We start from the raw sequence: 22876 nt of genomic DNA on the forward strand, positions 1-22876 counted from the left end.
CATCATAATTTTTGTGATGATTCCCTTTTTGTTTTCAATTATATATAATCAGCCCCATGGTGGTGACTCAGCTTTCAGTACTGTGTACATGCTCATGGTTTCCGTCATCCTGGAAGATTGTCTTTGTTGTCTTTGTCCTGTCCAAGCCTTAATAAAAGTACTCTATTGATCCTTTTTGAGTTTGGGGTTTCTTTTCCCCTATTACAGTTCAAAGATATCCTGAAAACTTTATTTTATTGTACATTTAGGATTCAGTTTTGGGAAGACAAAAATCAAAAGTTGTCAGAAGATTAGAACACTTTAGGGTAGGAACTGGATCATGAGTCCCTGAGAAACAGTGTTTGTCTACTCACTTCAGAGTGACAATAAAAACTATAAAATTAAACATAGAAGATTAGCATGACTGTAAAGAACCTTAGCTCATACGTAGTCATCAAGGACTCAGTGGCATAAAGCACATAAGAATATTCTGATAAGTCACCGAGCCTTTGCTGTCTAGGCAGAGTACACATGAAAAAGAAGAACCCTTCATATTGTAGATGAAGACAATAAATGGTGAAGACTTTAACACATACAGCTTTTGAGGCTTATTTGCATATCCAAGGCAAATAAAATTTTCTTTATTCAAGCCTTTTGTAACTTTCTGTATCCGTTCAGGTTTTTTCCTTCACTTGTTCTCATCCTGAAACAACCAGTTGTTTACCTTGTTGTTGTTGTTATGTGCCATCAAGTCAGACCCGACTCATAGCAACCCCTCCTTGGGTTTCCAAGGCAGTATCACTATGGAAGTAGATTGTCCCATCTTCCGACATAACTATTCTCTTTTTCTTATTAAACAAAATGCATCTCATCACATACAAAGATGTACCTCTACGAAGGGGCTTAAAGAACTAGGTACTTGACATAAGGAGAGGCTTCTGCCAAAGATGCTTGCCAAACTCCATTTATGCTGTTTATTGCTTATTCTGAGCTGACTCCAAAATCAGCTAACCAGCTTACCTCAGGAAGCCTGTAGGATCCCCTCCTCCCCAGTCCTCTCACAGTGTGTTCCTAGGAAGGATATTGTCTCAGACTGGCCGCCCAAATAGCCATAGATTACTAATATTTTCACTGACTCAAACTTTAGGATTAACAAAACAAAGCTTACAAGATCTTGGAATCGTCTGGTGTCTGTCAAAACATGATTTTGTAAATGCCAACCAATCAGAATTTTTTTCCTTGTGTGTTCCTGAGTTTTCTGTACTTAAACTCTTATGAAAAATTCCCTTTACTGGTGTACTTTGTGAATTTTCACAAAGTACTGCCCAGTCTAGATGTACTATTCCTGCAATAAAACTCTTTAATTATAAGAGAAACTCCAGTTTGCCCTTTGGCACCTCTCCACCACTATTGCTCCTAGTAGGGTTTCATTCAGTTATATGAATTATAACTTAATCAATATAACTTTGATTTCATAGCGAAAATGAGGATAGATAGTTAAAAATTATTGCATATCAGCATTTTGGCAGAGTAGCAGAACTCAAGACTACACGTAACATGCCTTTTTCTATAGCCATGTACATTCCTCATATTCCAGCTTCTCCAAGTCACAAAAATGAACATGTTCATTAAGAGACCCAAAGATACAGTCTCTCTGTAAAATATAAAAACAAGAAGCAACTGTATATAAACTTAAAATTATGCTCAGTAATCAGTTTTAGTATTCTTTCTTCGAAATGAGAATAAATGATATTTATTACAGACCTTATATCTATTAGTGTCACTCTAAGGTTGTAAGCTACCTAATGATCATAGAAATTAATTTTCAAGCTGGAATACTACAAAATGTATTTACTGTTGAAATAAAATTTTGTCATAATAATCGATTTGGTTAAATGCTGTTAACCTAACTATACCAAAAACAAAAACAAAAACTGAAACTCACTGCCATGGAGTTAGTTCCAACTCTAGGTGACCCCCTTTGGGTTTCTAAGGTGGTAAATCTTTACAGAAGTAGATTGCCCAGTCTGCCTTCCATGCATTGGCTGGTAGGTTTGAACCTCCAACCTTCTGGTTAGCAGTGCAAATACCTTAGGTATTGCACCACCATAAAGGTCACCCTAACTATGTTGTTGTGTTTTTATGTGCCATTGAGTCAGACCCGACTTATCGCAACCCCTCCTCGGGTTTCCAAGGCACTATCCCTACGGAAGTAGATTGCCCAACCTTCCTTCTGAGGAGTGGCTGGTGGGTTTGAACCACCAGCCTTCTGGTTAGCAGTCAAGTGCCTTAGGCACTATGCTACCAGAGTGCCTAACCTAACTATACTAGGCCCAAGATAGAGTCAGTCATTTATGCTAAGTCTTACACATCAGCAAGCTGAAACCCAAGTCAGTCAATTGACTCTCCTCAAAACAGAAACCACCCTAACCAATTAGAATTTACTTTGGTCATGTTGTCAGAAGGAACCATTCCCTGGAGAAGGATATCATGCTTGGTAAAGTGGAAGGTCAACAAAAATGCGGAAGGCCCTCAATGAGATGGATTGACACTGTGGCAACAATGATGAGCTCAGGTATTGGAAGGAGCATGGAGCTGGCACAGGACTGGGCAGTGTTTCGTTCTGCTGTACACTGACTTCTGTCACTGAGTTGGAGACGACTTGACGGCACCTGACAACAATATTTTACCCACGATACACTAGTAACACCTCACTTAACCACCATTTATAACATCATTTCTATGAGAACATTATTTCAGAGTTCCAAAAGGGGATCTATGGAATTCAGCTCTCTCAGAAGCCTTAGCAATTAATCTGAACATTCCCTAGCCACAAAATAGCTAGTATCTGGGACTGGGGATAGGTAGTGATTTAAATGACATTCTCTTTCCCCAGCAAAAAAAAAAAAAAAAAAAACCCTAAAACCTAGTTTTGTCTCCTTTTACAATTCATCTCAACGTTTCTTTACTCCATATAAATGGGTGCTGCTTTGATACTTCCTTTGAACTGATTATAACATCTACCTGATTCCCACATAACACATGAGTAAAATACATTCTTTAACACGTGTTCCTTTTATATCTATATAGGAGTTATAATTTTACATTTCTCGGGAATTATCTTCTAACAGCTTTGGACGTCCCACCAAGAAGCCCAATAGATTCACCAACCAGAGCCAGGCAAACTCCTTCACTACAGAAGTGAATCCTAGGTGTCTCTTCTTGACTCCCAGAGCTGAGTGAAAAGTGGCAATATAACTTTTTTCTAATTTTAATTTTTGTCTCTAATTTTGGGAACTGGTTTATGGTCTGACCATTTGATGACTGATTACTGTAAATGCACTATAAGTGCATTAATGGTTAATAGAGATCTATTCTCTTTTGGGTAAAAGAAGACAGTAAACCTGGTTTTTAGTAAGCATGATATCCTTCTCCAGGGAATGGTTCCTTCTGACAACATGACCAAAGTAGGTGAGACGAAGGCTGGCCATTCTCACTTGCAAGGAACATTCTGGCTGCACTTCTTCCAGGACAGATTTGTTAGTCCTTGCACTTGACTGCTAACCAGAAGGCTGGCGGTTCAAACCCACCAGCCACTCCTCGGAAGGAAGGTTGGGCAATCCTACTTCCGTAGTGATACTGCCTCGGAAACCCAAGGAGGGGTCGCTATGAGTCAGGGCTGACTCGACGGCACATAACAACAACAACAACATGGTACTTCTAGCATTATTCTCCAGCATTACAATTCAAAAGCATTGACTCTTCTTTGGTCTTCCTTATTCATTGTTCAGCTCTCACATGCATAAGAGGTGATTGAAAATACCATGGCTTGAGTTAGGTGCACCTTAATCTTCAAGGAGGTATCTTTGCTCTTCAGTACTTCAAAGAGGCCTTTTGCAGCAAATTTGCCTAATGCAATACATCATCTGATATCTAGACTTATGCTTCCATTGCTGTTGATTGTAAATCCAATATGAAATCTTTGACAACTTCAATCTTTTCTCCATTTATCATGATGCTGCTTATTGGTCCACTTGTGAGGATTTTTGTTTTCTTTATATTGAGATTTAACACATACTGCAAACTGTAGTCTTCAGTCTTCATCAGTAAGTGCTTCAAGTCATCCTCACTTTCCCCAAGTAAAATTGTGTCATCTGAATATCACAGGTTATTAATGAGTCTTCCTCCAATCCTGATGGCCACATTCTTCATATACTCCACCTTCTCGGATTATTTGCACAGTGTACCGATTGAATAAGTATGTTGAAAGAACACAACCCTGATGCACTCCCTTGATTTTAAACCATGCATTGTCCCCTTGTTCTCTTAGAATGGCAGCTTCTTGATCTATGTACAGGTTCCTCATTAGTACAGTTAAGTGTTCTGGAATTCCCATTCTTCTCACTATTATCCATAATTTGTTATGCTCCACAAAATCGAATGCTATTACAGTCTATAATAAAACACAATTAAACATCTTTCCGGTATTCTTTGCTTTGAGCCAAGATCCTTCTGATATCAGCGATGAAATCCCTCATTTCACGTCCTCTTCTGAATCCAACTTGCATATCTGGAAGTTTTCTGTCAATACATTGCTGCAACCATTTTTGAATTATCTTCAGTAAGATTTTACTTGTGTGCAATATTAATGATATTGTTTGATAATTTCCACATTCTGTGGTATCACCTATCTTTGGAATGGGTACAAATATGAATCTGTTCTAGTCAGTTGGCCAGGTAGCTGTCTTCCAAATCTCTTGGCATAACCGAGTGAGTGCCTCCAACGGGGCATCGTTTTGTTGAAATATCTCAATGGGTATTCCATCAACTCCTGGAGCCTTTTTTTTTCACCACTTCCTTCAGTGCAGCCTCGACTTCTTCCTTCAGTATCATTGGTTCTTGATCATATGCCACCTCCTGAAATGTACAGTGAATCTGTGTATTCCTTCCATCTTCTTTTGATGCTTCCTGCATCATTCGGTATTTTGCCCATAGAATCTTTCAGTATTGTAACTCGAGGCTTAAATTTTTTCTTCAGTTCTTTCAGCTTGAGAAATGCCAAATGTGCTCTTCCATTTTGGTTTTCTAACTCCAGGTCTTTGCACATTTCATTATAGTAATTGGCTTTGAATGCTCGAGCTGGTCTTTGAAATACTCTGTTCAGCTCTTTTGTCTTGTCATTTCTTTTCATTTGTTTTAGCTACTCTTCACTCAAAGGCAAGTTTCAGAGTCTTTTCTGACATCCATTTTGGTCTTTTCTTCCTTTCCTGTCTTTTTAATGTCCTTTTGCTTTCTTCATGGATGACGTCCTTGATGTCATCCCACGATTCCTCTGATTTTGGTTCACTGGTGTTCAGTGCATCAAATCTATTCTGTAGATGGTCTCTAAATTTAGGTTGGATATGATCAAGGTCATATTTTGGCTCTTGTGGACTTGTTTTAATTGTCTTCAGCTTCAGCTTGAACTTGCATATGAGCAGTTTTTGGTCTGTTCCACAAATAGCACCTGGCCTTGTTTTGGCTGAAGATACTGAGCTTTTCCATCACCTCTTGCCACAGATGTAGTCAGTCTGATTCCTTTGTACTCTATCTGGCGAAGTCCAAGTGTATAGTCACTGTTTGTGTTGTTGAAAATAGGTATTTGCAATGAATAAGTTGTTGGTCTTGCATAATTCTATTGTGATAGTTAAGTTTGTGTGTCAACTTGGCTGGGCCTGGGTTGAGTGGCTGGGCAGCTGGATGTAGTGTTCCCCATGAGGAGACTGGTAATCAATGGCATGGTGGACTCTACTGTGAGCAGCTGAGTAGCTGCCTTAGGGATGTGATCTGCTTCCTGTATATAAAGAGATGCCTTGGGGAACAGTCTCTAGCTTATGGCATGTTTGAACCCTGCATGTAGCCATGTTGTTGTTCAGCAGCCTGCCATGCTCTTCCAACCTTGGGACTTTCAGTGGACTTTAATGGCCTACCGTGTGGTTTGGTAACATCAGGACTGTATCTTTTTACTTGTCAACCTTGGGCTTGTCAGCCTCAGCAGCCAGCAGCTGAGTGAAGAAAAGCCTCCAGCTTCATTGGGCCAGGAGCCAGAGGCAGAGCTGAAGCCCAAGGTTGAAGGGCTTTCACCCAGCCCCTGGAGCCTGGCACTTTGAATTTTGAGTTAAAGCCTCCAAAGTGTAAGAGAGTAAACTCCTGTTTCTTCAGGCCATCCCATTTGTGGTATATTCTTGGCAGAGTGGTACTGTTGTTGTTGTTGTTGTTGTTGTTATGTGCCGTCGAGTCAGCCCTGACTCATAGCGACCCCTCCTTGGGTTTCCGAGGCAGTATCACTACAGAAGTAGGATTGCCCAACCTTCCTTCCGAGGAGTGGCTGGTGGGTTTGAACCGCCAGCCTTCTGTTAGCAGTCAAGTGCCTTAGCCACTATGCTACCAGAGCTCCCAGAGTGATACTAGGTAACCAGAATATCTATCATGTGATCCCCAGTGTTATTCCTATCACCAAGGCCTAATTTTCCAACTACTGGTGAGTCTTCTTTGTTTGTAAGTTTTGCATTCCAATCACCAGTGATAATCAGCTCATCTTGATTGTATGCCCAGTCAATTTCAGATTGTAGAAGTTGGTAAAAATCTTCAATTTCCTCATCTTTGGCTTTGGTGGTTGATGCATAAATTTGAATAATAGTTGTATTGACTGGTCTTGTAGGCATATGGATGTTATCCTATCACTGACAGCATTGTACTTCAGGACAGATCTTGAAACATTCTTTGTGATGATGAATGCCATACCATTCCTCTTCAACTTGTCATTCCCGGCATGGTAGATCATATGGTTGTCTGACTCAAAATGGCCAAAACCAGTCCATTTCAGCTCACTGACACCTAGGATATCAATCTCTATGGGTTCCATTTCCTTTTTGACAACTTCCAATTTTCCTAGATTCATACTTCGTACATTCCATGTTCCAATTATTAATGGATGTTTGCACCTATTTCTTCACATTTTGAGTCGTGCCACGTCATCAAATGAAGGGCCCGAAAGCTCTGCTTTATCCATATTATTAAAGCCAGTTCTACTATCATGAGGTATCTCTTTCTTAGTGGTATTTTGAGTGCCTTCTGGTCTGAGGGGCTCATCTTCTGGCACTGTATCACACAATGTTTCAGAGTTATTCATACAGTTGTCCAGTAACATATCAGTGTTTCACTGCTATTCACAAGGTTTTCCCTGGCCAGTTCTTTGAGAAGTGGATTGCCTCTTTCTTCTAAGTCTGTCTCAGTCTGGAAGCTGTGCTGAAATCCATCCACCGTTTGCAACCCTGCTGGCATTTGAAGCACCAGTGGCACAGCCTCCAGCTTAACAGCAATGCTCAAACCATAACAGTGTGCCAGACTGACAGACAAATTCATCCTCCCTTAGCAATTCCAAACCCCTCTGCTCACTTCCTGGCCTTCCTTACCTGTATCTGGCCATCAGCCCGGCTTCCCCCTTCCTGCCTATGGGCTCTCTCCCCTTACCTGTATCCGGCCATTGATACCTGGCTTCCTGCTTCCTGTTGTTATTATTAGGTGCCGTTAAGTCAGCTCCGACTCATAGTGACCCTGTGTACAACAGAATGAAACTCTACCCAGTCCTATGCCAGCCTCACAATCCTTCTTACACCTGAGCCCATCATTGCGGCCAAGGTGTCAGTCCATCTCGTTGAGGGCCTTCCCCTTTTTCATTGACCGTCCACTTTCCCAAGCATAATATCCTTCTCCAGGGAGTGGTCCCTTCTGACGGTATGACCAAAATAGATTAGGTGAAGTCTGGCCATTCTCGCTTCCAAGGAGCATTCCGGCTGCACTTCTTCCAGGACAGATTTGTTAGTTCTTTTAGCAGTCCGTGGTACTTCAGGATTTTTTGCCAACACCACATCTCAAAAGCATATCAATTCTTCTTTGGTCTTCCTTGTTTGTTGTCCAGCTCTCACATGCATATGAGGTGATTGAAATTACCATAGCTGGACCGCTACATCACTTTTCCTTATACATTGTAACAGTGGGTGGTGGTTATGGTAGACATGGATCCTGTTAGTGAATGCTGGTTTCTTCCATGTGTATTTGTTTTCCATAGGGTGCTTTGCCCATCCACGTTCCAATCCCTATAATGATACTTCTATAGTTGTTATCACCAGCAACAGCAACTATAATCTGGCTCACAATTCCCAGGAGCCACCTTACTTCTTAGTTACCAGGAGAAAACCTGGTCTACAAGTGCTTTCAGCACTTTAAAGAGGCCTTGTGCAACAGATTTGCCCAGTGTGATACGTTATCTTATTTCTTGACTGCTGCTTCCATTGGTGCTGATTGTGGAACTAAGTAATATGAAATCTTTAACAACTTCAATCCTTTCTGCATTTATTGTGATGCTGCTTATTGGTCCAGTTGTGAGGATTTTTGTTTTCTTTATATTGAAGGATAATCCATACTGTAGAGTGTAATCTTTAATCTTCATCAGTGTTTCTAGTCATCCTCACTTTCAGCAAGCAAAGTTGTGTTGTCTGCATATTGCAGGTTGTTAATGAGTCTTATATTGTTGTTGTTATGTGCCATTGAGTCAGACCCAACTCATAGCAATCCCTCCTTGGGTTTCCGAGGTGATATCACTATGGAAGTAGTTTGCCCAACTTTCCTTCGGAGAAGTGGCTGGTGGGTTTGAACCGCCAGCCTTCTGGTTAGCAGTCAAATGCCTTAGGCACTATTACCAGAGCTTCTAATGAGTCTTATGTTGTTGTCACGTGCTGTCGAGTTGGACCCAACTCATAGCGACCGTTTCCGAGGCAGTATCACTACGGAAGTAGATTGCCCCATCTTCCTTCCGAGGAGTGGCTGGTGGGTTTGAACTGCCAGCCTTCTGGTTAGCAGTCAAGTGCCTTAGGCACTATGCTACCAGTCTTACAGAAGCCTATAAATCCCTATGCTCAGATCCCACCCCACACCAATTATATCAAAATCTCTTTGAGTGATTTTGAACACTAACCATCTTATGTAGTTTCTTTCTGTAGAAAAATATGTTTTAAATTTATAATGACTGATATCCAGATGTACTTTTGAAACACAAAATATTGAGTAATTAACATCCTGGTCTGTTTTGTGACAAATTCTGTATAGTGTGGTTATGTAATAATTGTAAAAATACTACTGTATGCAACCACATTATTTGAAAAAATAAAATTTAAGAGGGCCATTGACTGTCACATCAAGAAGTAGTTTTGTAATTTTTTGAGAGGTATAGGATGTTATTATATATTTTAGTCGCTTCATGTTTTCATCTTACTTGCTAGTTTAAATATGATTTTGATGGGGAAAAATTGCTTTACCAACATATCCAAAATCCTGTTATTTCTGCTCTAAGACACTTCTTTAAAAGAAGATCTAAGATGCTTTTAAATTATTCTGAGCCTCCTCCATATGTGTATATGTGTGTGTGTGTGTGTGTATAAAATACTTGGTGACTTTCAAAGTAGAGGAACATTAAAAATGAATTGAAAAAATATTTTCTTCTTCCCATTTTCTCCTTTTAGATTATATTTTAGGCTTATGGAAGAATAGCCTTGGTTCAAGTCCTGTGAAAAGTCTTAACTTACAGCCAGGCATAGCCTGGTGAGGAATCTTGAAACCGTCCAAATACCAATGTGCCAGGCATTGGCCTCCCAAAGCCTTTGCTATTCTGATCCCATGCCTTGGTTAGCAGTAATTGTCAGTTATGTCAGTTTGTGCCAAATTATGTGTTGGTTCTTGTTTTGTACACAACTGGAGAGTAGGAAAAATCATTAAACTGTCCACTTCTGAACTAATGTCAGTAAGGGCTTGAGATTAGGTTATTAGAGGACTTGAACCAAGGTTATTAGAGGTAAAACATTTCATTAGTAATAAAACACTGTTGATTATTTCTCTGTTTTTGCAGTAATGAACCACAAATAAAATGGCCTGTAATTAAAAATGAATGGACTTGATTTTCTTTTTCTGTCTCATACATAGAATTCATAAGTTAATTGCTGTGGTCTGGTTTTGTTCATGTTTTTTTTTCCCCCTGGTGGCATTTGGAAAGATTACATCAAACATTCAGATCATAGGAAATAGAATATCCCAATCAGAGTCTGGGATTTACAGAATAAACTGGCACATTTCTGAAAAAGGAATTGGGCATAGGATATTACAGATCACATTTAAATTTACTAGAACATTTGCTAGAAGTACTTCTCTGATATTGAGGCTTAAAATTCAAAATATCTTTGTGAAAACATTCCAGTGTGAAACCCTAAAGGGAGTCAGCTTCTCATCATTTTAGGTGCTGGTTGTTGGATTTGTGGCTAATCCATGCCATATGGCTGTTCTCCACAGTGGGAAGTCACGGCAGCCCTGGGAGCTTTTACCCCATCCCTCGGGCAGCTGCCTTGGATGCAGTTGCTTTGATCTTCTTCTGTTGCACAGCTGGGAAGAGCAAGGACTGGTTTTCAGTGTCCTAACAGGACAACAGATGGGACCATTGTCAATGTAGACTACACCTTGATTTTTGTAAAGTATTCTTTAGAGAAAGAGTGCAGGTGTTTTCTCTTCCTTGAGCTCATTCAGAAACACAAGTTTATTTCCTTAAAACAAATGAACTTATTTTTAGGATTGAAAAAGACGTTCTATAGAAATGAAAACCTTTAACATGTAAGATGCCATTCTTAAATATCTTCATTTTATCTTCTGCAAGTTATAGTATTCTTTCTTTTTAGGAACAGATTTCAAATGGAAGTGGAAAAGATGAGGATGAGCATAATTCATATAACACACCTCATTAAAGACAAAGGTTTAATGTCCTTTCAAGTATTGCCATTCCTACAGTTATTTTAGGTAAAGGCACTGTGTTTAGTCCAGTAGCTTAAAATATTGAATTGTAATGGAATGAATGAATTTGTTCATGAAGATACTCTAAGGTAAACACTTTGGAGGGGTGCTTGGAAATTTGGTTAAATTCTTAACAATATTCCTCAAAATAGTTATTTTCCATTATAACATTAGCCCTACATAGTAGAAAAGTTTTCTGAATGATAGGTAGAAAATCTTTGGCCTCTGACTTTAGGTTAAGTTTCTGTTGTGAATTGTCATCAGCTTTTTTTATACCCTTCTTTGCTTTTACTTAATCAGAGAAGCATGGTTGCTTGTGCACCTTTGGGAACAAAGTTTCCTACAGAAAAATGTAAGGGACAGAAACTTTTCCTTATACATTGTAACAGTCATGGGTGGTGGTTATGGTAGACATGGATCCTGTTAGTGAATGCTGGTTTCTCCCATGTGTATTTGTTTTTCATAGGGTGCTTTGCCCATCCACATTCCAGTCCCTATAATGATACTTCTGTTTATTGTTGTTATCACCAGTAACAGCAACTATAATCTGGCTCACAATTCCCAGGAGCCAGCTCACTCCTTAGTTACCAAGAGAAAACCTAAACCACTTGTTCTTTTATCTGTTCAAAACCCCAGTCATCTCAAATTACAGTGACCTTGACAGCATTTTGAGACTACATAACTAGAACAGATAATAGAGCTATGTCTGAGTTTAGAAGCTGTAAGACAAAAATTCCTTCTCTCCCTGGTAGTTGAAGGCATGGTAACTGAGTAAATGAGAGTGATTACCAGGTATGTGTTTGTGTGTAGTAAAAAAGGAAAATAAGTAAATAAATCCAAACCCTTTGCCATTAAGTTGATTCCAACTCATAGTGGCCCTGTGTGTAAGAGTAGAACTCCACAGGGTTTTATTGGCTGCAAACTTTACAAAAGCAGATCATCCCCCTTTTGTCCTGTGGTGCCACTAGGGTAGGTTCAAATAATCAGTCTTTCATTCAGGAACGAGTCGCAGACCACTTGTACCACCCAGAAAGCTTTTGGGTACAGTGCCTGTTCCTAAATATTTCCAAGTGCTGTTTCACTTCTTATTCTGTTTTTCTTATAATATTTTTATTGGGCTGGAGATTGTGTGTTGGGAGCTGTGAGGAGAGGGCACTTAGGGGAGGGAACATGGGTTCTCTCACCCATCAGTTGGCAGGAAAGATCCTGGAGGTCTTGGGTAACTTGACAGTGATCATTATAACCAGTCAACGAATCTGCACTAGAAACCATATCTTCCCTGCTCAGTTGGTATGGAACATATGGGAAACTGAGACTTATTTTCCAGGGATTCTTAAAACAATCTTTCCAACATATTTTTTAAAAAACAAAAGAAAAAAATGTTACAAATTCACACAGATTGAAAGGAAATAGGTGAAATAGATAAAAATTGAAATTAGGGAATATTTTTAAAGAAATGTACTTTTATTTATGAGGTTCTTAGGTACATAGCTTTAAAGTCCACCCAGGTTAACATCCTGCTTTTGCCTCTTACTAGCTGTGTGACTTGGAGCTTTTTGTTTATCTTCCTATGCCTTATTTTTCCCTATAAATAAATGTAAAGTTAGGATGAATAGCATGCCTACCTCATAAAGGCAAACAACCTATAAACTCAAAAGAGTACTTTTAAAGCACTTAGCAAAGAGCCGGTGTACCAGGCACCCTCATGACTCTTGAACTTGGTGTTCTCTTTGCCTGGAAGTTCTTTTCCCAGATTACTCACTTCCTGACCTCATTCAGTTCTTTACTCAAACATTAGAATCAATAGCACTTCCCTGTCTGCCTTGTTGAAAATGTTTTCTCCTAGTAGTCAGTTGCATATAATATGATTTTTAATCTTTTTTATTGCTGTTGTCATACCTAATACATTATTTGCTTATTAATTTTTCCCCCTACTAACCTCAAGAAGTCCAGGAGTCTTTCGTTTGTTTTATTCACCATTTGAATTCCAGTGCCTAAAACAGGGCCTGACACAGAATAAGCAATTAATAGTAATATTTTCACCACATCAAAGATTTTGCTTCTGGGTATGGCTGTCATCTGTCTCTCTCCCAGCCTTCCTATAGAATCAAAGCTTCTTTTCAAATTTAAAATCCCTGACAAGAACAGAGTACCCAGTAAGCAAGATAAGTGTGGGCTTACTTGTGTTTACTTACTAATCTGTAGTGAATAGTTTCATGTGTTTTTCACCAGGTTTACTACAGATTACTAAATAAGCACAAGTAAGCCCAGGCCATAGCCCCTGATTATCTTGCTTATTAGGTAATCTACCACTGGTGTTTACTATAAACTAAATCTACTATATAGAGATCAAGAGAGCACTGCCACTGAGTCAGTTCTGACTCATAGCAATCCCCACTGGGTTTGTTGTTGTTGCTGCTGTGTGCCATTGAATGGACCCAACTCATAGCAACTCCTCCTTGGGTTTCTGAGGAGTGGCTGGTGGATTTGAACCGCCAGCTTTGTGGTTAGCAGTCAAGTGCCTTAGGCACTATGCTACCAGAGCTCCTACATACATAGATACTATAAATAGCATAGCAGTTAAAGGCATGGGCTTCAGAATCATCTGTGTTTGAATTCTGATTCTGTCCCTTCGTAGCTGAGTGACCTTGTGCTGGTAATCTTCCCTATGCCTCAGCTTTCTCAGCTATGGAAAAGAGGTAATGTTCATTCATGTAAACAATGCCTTTCTCATAGAACACAACAAAAGATTGTTAAGTGTTAGGTGCTTTCTAAGCACTTTATGTGAATTAACTTGTTTAATCATCATGACAGTTTTATGAAATAGGTACTATTATTATGTCCTTTACCAAAATGTTTTGAAATGCAGATAACTACTTCTTAATATGTTTATTTTATATAATTTAGGTTTTCTGAAAGTAAGATACCAAAAAAACCCAAACGCACTGCCCTGGAGTCAGAATCTGACTCATTGCAACCCCTCCTTGGGTTTCCGAGGCGGTATCTCTATGGCCAAGATTGGCTGACCTTCCTTTTGAGGAGTGGCTGATGGGTTTGAACTACCAGCCTTCTAGTTAGCAGTCAAATGCTTTAGGCACTATGCCACCAGAGCTCCTAAAGTAAGATACAGCTTTGCTAATTTTTTTGAATCGATAAGAAAGTTCTCAGAACATTTTTCTCTATTCTGTGAAAGTAAGATTAGGTTGAGCAGGTGAATCCAATCAATACTTTCTGTCCTGGATTCTGATGTTTCATTTGTATTTTAAAAACCTTTTTTTTTTTTTTTTAATTTGCTTTCCTGCTTCCACATTTCTTTATAGCAAATGGTCTTTCATTGAAGATAATTGGAGTTTTAAACCACAGTGAAAATGTCATCTACTCTATGGGTAAAATAATTTAAAAGATTAAATTGAAGTATTCTATTAAATATAATTAACCTGACATCTTCCTTTTTCAGACACTGAAGTAAAAAAATAATAGCAGAATACTTTGATATTGTGAGTTCCGTAGGCTTCACTTTTGTGGCAAAATTGAATTTTAGCCTAGAGGTATTAGAGACAACTTTGTGGCAACAAGTTTTCACCAAAGTACACTAAAATTCACAAGAACTGTCAAGATCAAGAAACTCATTTAGACTATATAATATTCAATTGGGGCATTTTATGTACAAGTGCATGATTCTGCCATGAAAGTCCATGTGTTTCAAGATGAGTTATTTGAAGAAAGTCCTGAGAGAGAAGAATGATAAAGAAAATAGATCTTATAAAGAAAAGTGCAAGTTGTAGTGGTAGCTTAGCTTATATTTTCAAGAAGGAAAATATTGATTCAGTTGTACCCCATGTCAGAGAAGAACTGAAGAGAAATGGAATTTAAATTAAAGCAGAAGATATAGTCATAAATAAACCCAGGTTTCAAAAATTATTGAATATTAAAAATGTCTATGGAAAGATTAAAAACTCTCAGAAGAGAATAGACAGTTGAGGCTAGTGGTTCTCAAACTTGTCTACATAAAAATCTCCTGGGCACAATAGTTAAAAATGCAGATTCTTTAAAAGTCCCAGCAAAAATTCTGATCCAGTGGGTCTTTGGTGAGACCTAAGAATTTGCATTCCTGTCAGATACTTCCATGTGATTTTAATGAAGATAGCTCTTGAAACAATGTTGAAAAACTTTAAATTTAATCAGTAGCCTATCGCAGTGTAGAGGGCTAAACCAGGTAATCTCATGTGGTTCATACCAACTCTTTGATTCTATGTACATGTGTATGTGCATGTATTTCTCTGTCACTTCAGGTGAATTCTAATGTGTTGTAAAGGCACCTGGTTTTTGAAGAGTGTCAGGACAGGTTACGCTGTTTAGTGCTCATCACTATACTTACTAAAAGAAGTCATATGTTAAACATATCCCACTTCTACTGTCAGTGAGTTGATTCTGCCTCATAGTCACCCTTTAGGACAGAGCAGAACTGCCCCATAGGGTTTCCAAGGTTGTAAATCTTTATGGAAACAGAGTGCCTCACCTTTATCCTGTGGAGTGACTGGTGGGTTTGAACTGCTGACATTTTGGTTAGCAACCAAATGCCTTAACCACTAGGCCACCAGAGCTCCTTTTTAAACCACGAAGAAGAATGAAAATTTTTGCATGTATTTTTAGTCTGTGTATAATACATATCTTAATCTTCTAATAAATTTGACCTTAAAACTACAGATCCATTTTTGGTGTCTGTTTGTTTTTTTGATGTCTCAAATTTTTGGCAATTGAACAAGGAATATTGAACAAGGAGAAATCATAATCTTCTAATAAATTTGACCTTAAAACTACAGATCCATTTTTGGTGTCTGTTTGTTTTTTTGATGTCTCAAATTTTTGGCAATTGAACAAGGAGAAATCAAATTATGGGTTATAGCTTTAATCTGAGATGTAGTAAAGCATCTTCAGGCAGTGTTTGGTACCCTCTTGTCATACAGGATTATAAGAGAGTAAATTACTAAATAAGTATTTGTATTTCAGATGTGTTGACATTTACTCCTGAAGACAAGCGAACTCTTAAGTTTATCAGAGTTAACATCTGTTTGTTGTGTTCTTTAGGTATCTTCTTTAATTCTGTTGCTGTGTTTTCTTTTCCAGGATGGAGCTATGACATTGAAGAGAGAAAGGTTCCGAAACCCAAGTCCAAATCTTATGGTGCAAACTTTTCTTGGAACAAAAGAACAAGGGTATCCACAAAATAGGTTAGCACTGACTGTGTATCTGTACTTGACTGTGAATAAAGTCAGCTGTGCAGTATTTATAGTCCGTGTATAATACATCTCTTAATCTCCTAATAAATTTGACCTTTAAACTACAGATACATTTTTGGTGTCTAAAATGTTTTTTTAATGTCTCAAATTGAATGAACATGTTAAAAATTTCTTGCATATAGTGTAGATGTGAGGTGCTCATACTGCTAGGAAATTTTGGTACTTAGAATCTATTAAAAGGAATGCTTGAAATAGTATTTATAAATTGCCAGCCAACATTATGAAAATACTATCTTGAAATTCTTTTGTTTTACTAGAAGTAGAGAAGTACATGATAACATTATAATCTGATAAACCTTTTTGTTTAATTAGAACTTTATATTCTCTAAGGTACTTTGGATCTGAATGAATTGTGTTCCATACTAACTTCAATCCACACATCAACACTTCATGATGGTGAGGCGTTGAGGTGAATATTTTATATTATGAAACTGAAGAGACTTAGAATGAAAATTCATTCATTGATGGGGATTTTTGGTGTTAATGTTGTTTTCTGGAAATATAAGTAGTTATATGCTTTTGTTTGTTAGTCAACAGATCATACTGTATGAGTATATACTTATGTGAGACTCTTCAGTTAACACTTTATATACTAATTCGTACAGTAACCCTATTAGGTAGGCACCATGATTATTTTCTCTATTTTAAAAATATGTAAATCAAGGCTAGAGGAATTAAATAACTTGGTCAGGATCACAGAGCTCCTCAATGCCAGAGTTGGGACTTGAACCTAAGTCTCTGTCTTCAAAGTCTATACTCTTAATCATTTTAATGATAACGAAATAGAGTTGATTAATGGCATATGATTTCTTGGCTTGCTGATGTGTTCAGTGATGTTTCAAAAAATCATAAATATACATTTCTCATATATGCATTTCCTGAAAATACTAATAGTACTGCAGTGTAGTAAATTACCTGGTATGGCTTTTCTAGCCATAAGTCTTTGTAAACTCCATGGTGGAATTTGCCATGAGCAACTGAGGAGCTCCTGATTGTAAAAGTTATCCACCTGGGATACTTCTGTTTTGAGTGGCATGAAGCAGTGTTCTGGAAAATTGGCTTTCTCTCAGGTATTTAGAATTTTGATTTTAGGATTGGTTAGTTGGCCACTCTGCCAGACTCAGAAGGAGCCCTCCTAGAGCCAGAAAAAGTCTTCTCTGACTGCTGGCTGAGAAAGCTGTACTGCTGAGAGAAACACGCTCCTGAGAGATATACACTACTGAGAAAGAGACACCGAAAGATGCATTGCTAAAAGAGAGATACTGAGAGACATGAACTGCTAGGAGAGAGACTGAGAGAGACTGTTGGCTGAGAGATAGCGAACTGAGAGAGACTGAGCGTTGTTCCTGAATTTGAATAGTAGCCTGGTGTTTCCCTAATAAACTCCACAATCTGTGAGTTCTGTGTGGCCACTGCAGCGAATTATCAAACCCAGCAGAGAGGTAGTGGGTGCTGTAGGAGGAACGGTTGATGCCAGGGTTGGTGAAAGGGCTGGAGGGAAGTGGCATGTCTGGCCTAGCAGGGATAGGCCGTGGGCTACTGATGGTGATTCTGTCTTCCTCTTATGGGGCTAGAGGAGGTCAGAAGATGCAGCCTCCCTGCCCCTTTGGCAAGTACATTAATCTAACCCAATTCAAAATTAAAGAAAATACATCAGAGTATAAACTTGTACAATCTTGTTTTGGAGAGTGTATAAGCAATATATTTCAAAATGTTAATTGTAAATTCCATTTAAATCTAAAAACTCCCCTTCTAGGCAAAGAAAAACCAAAAAAAAAAAAAAAAAAACACACTGCCCTGAAGTCAATTCCTACTCATAGCAACTCCTCCTTGAGTTTCCAAGGCGGTATCTCTACAGAAGTAGATTGCCCAGTTGTCCTTCCAAGGAGTGGCTGGTGGGTTTGAACCGCCAGCCTGTGGTTAGCAGTCAGATGCCTTAGGCACTATGCCCACCAGAGCTCCCTCTAGGCAAATAGTCAATGGATATACATAAATGAATAAACGTATTCATTACAGAATTATTTCTAATAGCTATTTAGTTGAAACAATATAAAGGTTTATTAAAATAGGAACAGATAAATAATGTATTATACAGCTATTAAAAAAGAAGTATGTGTACAAATTGATTTGGAATGATGTTCAGGATATAGTAAAAAGTGAAAAGAAGGCAAGAATTAATAGATAGTATCTGGGGAGCGGGGGTAGCTCTGGTGGCACTCCTCAGAAGGAAGATTAGACAATCTGCTTCCGTAGAGATACAGCCTCAGAAACCCCTCAGAAGGGTCACTGTGAGTCGAATTGACTCAATGGCAGTGAGTGGATCAGGGGGTAGGGGTGTATATATATACCTGGAATGTTTTGGGAAAGACATATAAGAATCTGTTAACAATGATTGTACTGTTTATCACTGACTGGGAAGCAGGGAAAGATACTTTATTTATTTATATTTTTATTTGAGCTTTTTTGTTTTAAACCAAAAACCAAACTCTTCAAAAAGTGATTTAGCATTCCATTTTAACATTGGTTTTTAATATAAAATATAACACTCATTTTTATTTTTGTTACGCTAATAGAACACATACATTAATTTAAAAATTCAGTATTGTTATTGTTGTTCTTTTTCTTTTTCTTTGTAGTATCTAAAAAATACCAAACTTGCTGCCATTGAGTCAGATCCGACTCATAGTGACCCCTCCTTGAGTTTCTGAAGCAGTATCACTACGGAAGTAGATTGCCCAACCTTCCTTCCAAGGAGTGGCTGGGGGGTTGATCTGCCAGCCTTCTGGTTAGCAGTCAAATGCCTTAGGCACTATGCCACCAGAGCTCCCTTGTAATATCTGGTACTTAATTATATATTAACAAGTCAATGCCCCACTGCTTCTGAGTTGTTTCCATTTCTCTCATTTTTCTATAGAAGTTGTAGATGCAGTGGCTTTTATGTTTACATTTAGTATAATTTATAACTTGATTTATTTCTATACTACTAGCATAAAGGGGCCCTTTTGAGGTTTTTGAATAGATTTCTTTCCCCTCTGGATATTTGAAGGTAAGTATGACAGACCCAAGAAGAAAGAAAATAATCTAAGAGACTCATTTTTATAATCTCTGATTAATGCTAAGGAATCCTCTGTTGTGAACTTTCTAATCATAAAACAGGAGTCCTGGTAGTGCATTGGTTAAATACTTGCTGCTAACCAAAAGGTAGATGGTTTGAACCCATCAGCCACTCCACAGGAAGATGAGGTGGTCTGCTTCTGTAAAGATTTACAGCCTTGGAAACCCTATGGGACAGCTCTACTCTGTCCTGTAGGGGCACTATGAGTCAGTACTGACTCGATGACAATGGGTTAGAGTATGTGAAAAGGTTGAGTTATACTACTTGGCTTTGAATTCTGCTTCAGATACCCACTAGCTAAGAGATCCTTGTCAAGATAATAAAATTTCTTTAATACTCACAAATGGATCAAAAAGCAGCATCATGGTAAATGCTGAAAAGACTGAAGTTGCCAGGGATTTCATTTTACTTGGATCCACAGTCAATACTCATGGAAGCAGCAGTCAAGAAAGCAGACAACATATTGCCCTGGGCACATCTGCAAAAGTTCTCTTAAAGTGTTAAATTGCAAAGATGTCACTTTGAAGACTAAGGTGTGCCTCACCAAAGCCGTAGCATTTTCAATCCCCTCTTATGTATATGAAAGCTGGTCAAAGAAAAAGGAAGACCAAAGTAGAGTTGATGTTTTTCAATTGTAGTATCGATGGAGAGAAGACTGGATGATCTACTTCCTTAGTGATACCACCTCAGCAAGGGGGTTGCTGTGAGTTGGGATCAACTTGATGGCAGTAAGTTCGTTTTTTTTGGTTTATTGATGATGAATACTGAAAATTTCATGGACTGCCAGAGGAGTGAACAAAATAGTACTGGAAGAAGTGCAGCCTGAGTGCTCCTTGGAAGTGAGAATGGCCAGACTTCGTCTTGCCTACTTTGGTCATCTGGTCAGAAGGGACCATTTCCTGGAGAAGTACATCATGCTTGGTGAAGTACAGGGCTTGGGATAAAGGGAAAGACTCACCAAGATGGATTGACACTGGCTGCAATGATAGGCTCACGTATAGCAAGGACTGTGAAGATGGCACAAAACCAGGCCGTGTTTTGTTCTGTTGCACATAGGGTCACTGTGAGTCACAGTTGACTCAACGGCACCTAACAACACCTAATGAAGTTGGTGAAGAATAAATGCTGTAACCTAAGTGAGATGCTTAACAGTACCAAGCCCATGGTTTTTCTTCCTTTACTTTCCTTTGCCCAAACAACCAATTACTGAATTATTTATTCAGCATATATGGTGCTGTGTATAAGATACTGTGATAGTTAAGGATTTGTGTCAGCTTGGCTGGGCCTGGTTGAGTGGCTGGGCAGCTGGTGGTAGTTATTCCCTATGATGAGACTGGCAATCAGTTCCATGGTGGGATCTACCACAAGCAGCTAAGTAGCTGCTTTAGGGATATGTTCTGCTTCCCGTACATAAGAAGTAGCTTTGGGAATGTTCTCTAGTTTTATGGCACGTTTGAACCCTGCATTTAGTTGAGTCATTGTTTAACAGCTTGCCATGCTCTGCCGATCTTGGGACTTTCAGTGGACTTAAATTAGTGGCCTGCCGTGTTGTTTGGTAACATTGGGACTGTGCCTTTTTATTTGTAAACCTTGGGTTTGTCAGCCTCAGCAGCCAGCAGCTGTCTGAGTGAAAAAAAGCCTCTAGCTTCAGTGGGCCAGGAACAGGAGACAGAGCTGAAGCCCAAGGTTGAGGGGCTTTCACCCAGCCCCGAGAGCCTGACACTTTGAATTCGGACTTAAAGCCTCCAAACTGTAAAAGAATAAACTCCTATTTGTTAAAGCCACCCTATTTGTGGTATGTTCCTGTCAGAGCGGCACTAGGTAACCAGAAAAGACACTATGCAGTAAGTACATTGTGTCATAGTTCAGTCTCTTTTAGGAAGACATCTGTAGCACTACAGGCTTGTGTAGCTGGTCTTACAGAACTTACTCTTGAGACTGTTTGGTGGTTGGCATATACTGGCTTATATTGTTAATTTAAAAGATCGTGAATGGCACAAACAGTTTGCAGTAGACTATTAACTGAAATGATGTTAATTCAGACCCACACACCAGCAACACAGAAGGAGGACTTGGTAATCAGCTGTCATAAAGACTAGCCAAGAAAGCCCTGTGGAGCAGCTATACTCTGTAACATGTAGGATCACCATGAGTCAGAATCAACTCAACAGATATGGGCTTGGTTTTTTGTGTTATTGTTAAGGAGTTCCTGGATGATGCTGTTGGACTGCTGTAGGCGGTTTGAATCTACCCAGAGTTGCCTCACAAGAATGACCTGGTGATCTACTTCCAAAAAATAAGCTATTAAAACCCTATGGAGTGCAGTTCTACTGTGACACATATGGGGTCACCATGAGTCAGAATCAACTCAGTGCTAACCGGAAAAAAAAGTTGCTAATTATGTTGTTATTTCTTTAAAATATTTCCTCTCTCATTATAACAGTGTTGCAAAACTATGTGATAGAGAAAATCACAAGTAAATAAAAATGATAAATTCTACTCCAGAATAATAATTTTATACATATATCTTTCTATATTTGTTTCTGGTATTTTTTTCTATTCTTCCATATTTCTTTTTGCATTTATAAAATAAAATTGCAGTAACATTGTACATCTAGATTCTTTTTAAAACAATATAGCACTAATATACAATACTCTTCTCAATACAGCCCATTTTCTCATAACATTTTTCTATAACATGGTATTTAATGGCTAGCCAGTTTAACCTATTTTTCAACATTTAGATTATTTTCCAGGTTTTTAATATTCTTACCACTATAACTAATATAACTGTTACCTCTTCAACCAGTTGTGTCTTTCACAAAAGCTCACTCATAGGTAAGCTCAGTAAATATTAGTTGGTTTTGATGGTTAAAATGACTCTAAATACAGGCTAAAGCTGGTATGTCCCACTCTCTTCTGACTTTCAGCTAATATGCCCTGGAAACTATTACAGTATGTTTATTGGGACCCTTTGTAATAGCTGTTTGAGTTGATGTTGTTTGCAATAATCTAAAATTTACACTGAATATTTGAGTTATTTTTAAATGATACATACATATATATTTTTTTATTTTAGGAATCCAGGTTGGCTGTTTTTTAGGAAACAATCATGTGTTTCCTCTTAATTAAAAAAATAACCTGTAAATTCTCAGCAACTGAATAAAGAAAGGATTGTTGTTGTTAGGTGCCAGTGAGTCAACTCCAAATCACAGTGACCCTATGTACAATAGAATAAAACACTGCCTGCTCATGTGCAATCCTCACAATTCTTGCTGTACTTGAACCCATCATGGCAGCCACTTTGTCTCTCTTATTGCGGGTCTTCTCCTTTTTTGCTGACCCTCTCTACCTTACCAAGCATGATATCCTCCAGAAAATGGTCTCTTCTAACAATATGACCTAACTAGCTGAGCCAGAGTCTAGCCTTTCTCACTTCCAAGGAGCATTCTGGCTGCACTTCTTCCAGGATAGATGCATTTGTTCCTCTGGCAGTCCCTAGTATTTTCAGGATTTTTTGGCAACACCAAAGGCATCAACTCTTCTTTAGTCTTCCTAATTCATTGTGTTTACAAGCGTATGAGGCAATTGAAAATACCATGACTTGGGT

General features: G+C 38.5%; 1 protein-coding gene across 1 annotated transcript in view; it reads left to right on the plus strand.

Moving 5' to 3' along the window:
- The window catches only part of NDUFS4 (NADH:ubiquinone oxidoreductase subunit S4), a 163455-nt gene extending 147373 nt beyond the window's left edge, over positions 1–16082 (plus strand). Inside the window, exon 5 of the mRNA XM_007951533.2 lies at positions 15979–16082. Coding sequence (XP_007949724.1) covers positions 15979–16082 — 104 coding nt within the window. The remainder of the gene's footprint in view (positions 1–15978) is intronic.
- Positions 16083–22876: the final 6794 nt, after the last annotated feature.

This window comes from Orycteropus afer, unplaced genomic scaffold (assembly GCF_000298275.1).
Source record: "Orycteropus afer afer isolate SDZICR_OR568_19922 unplaced genomic scaffold, OryAfe1.0 scaffold00296, whole genome shotgun sequence".
NCBI lineage: Eukaryota > Metazoa > Chordata > Mammalia > Tubulidentata > Orycteropodidae > Orycteropus > Orycteropus afer.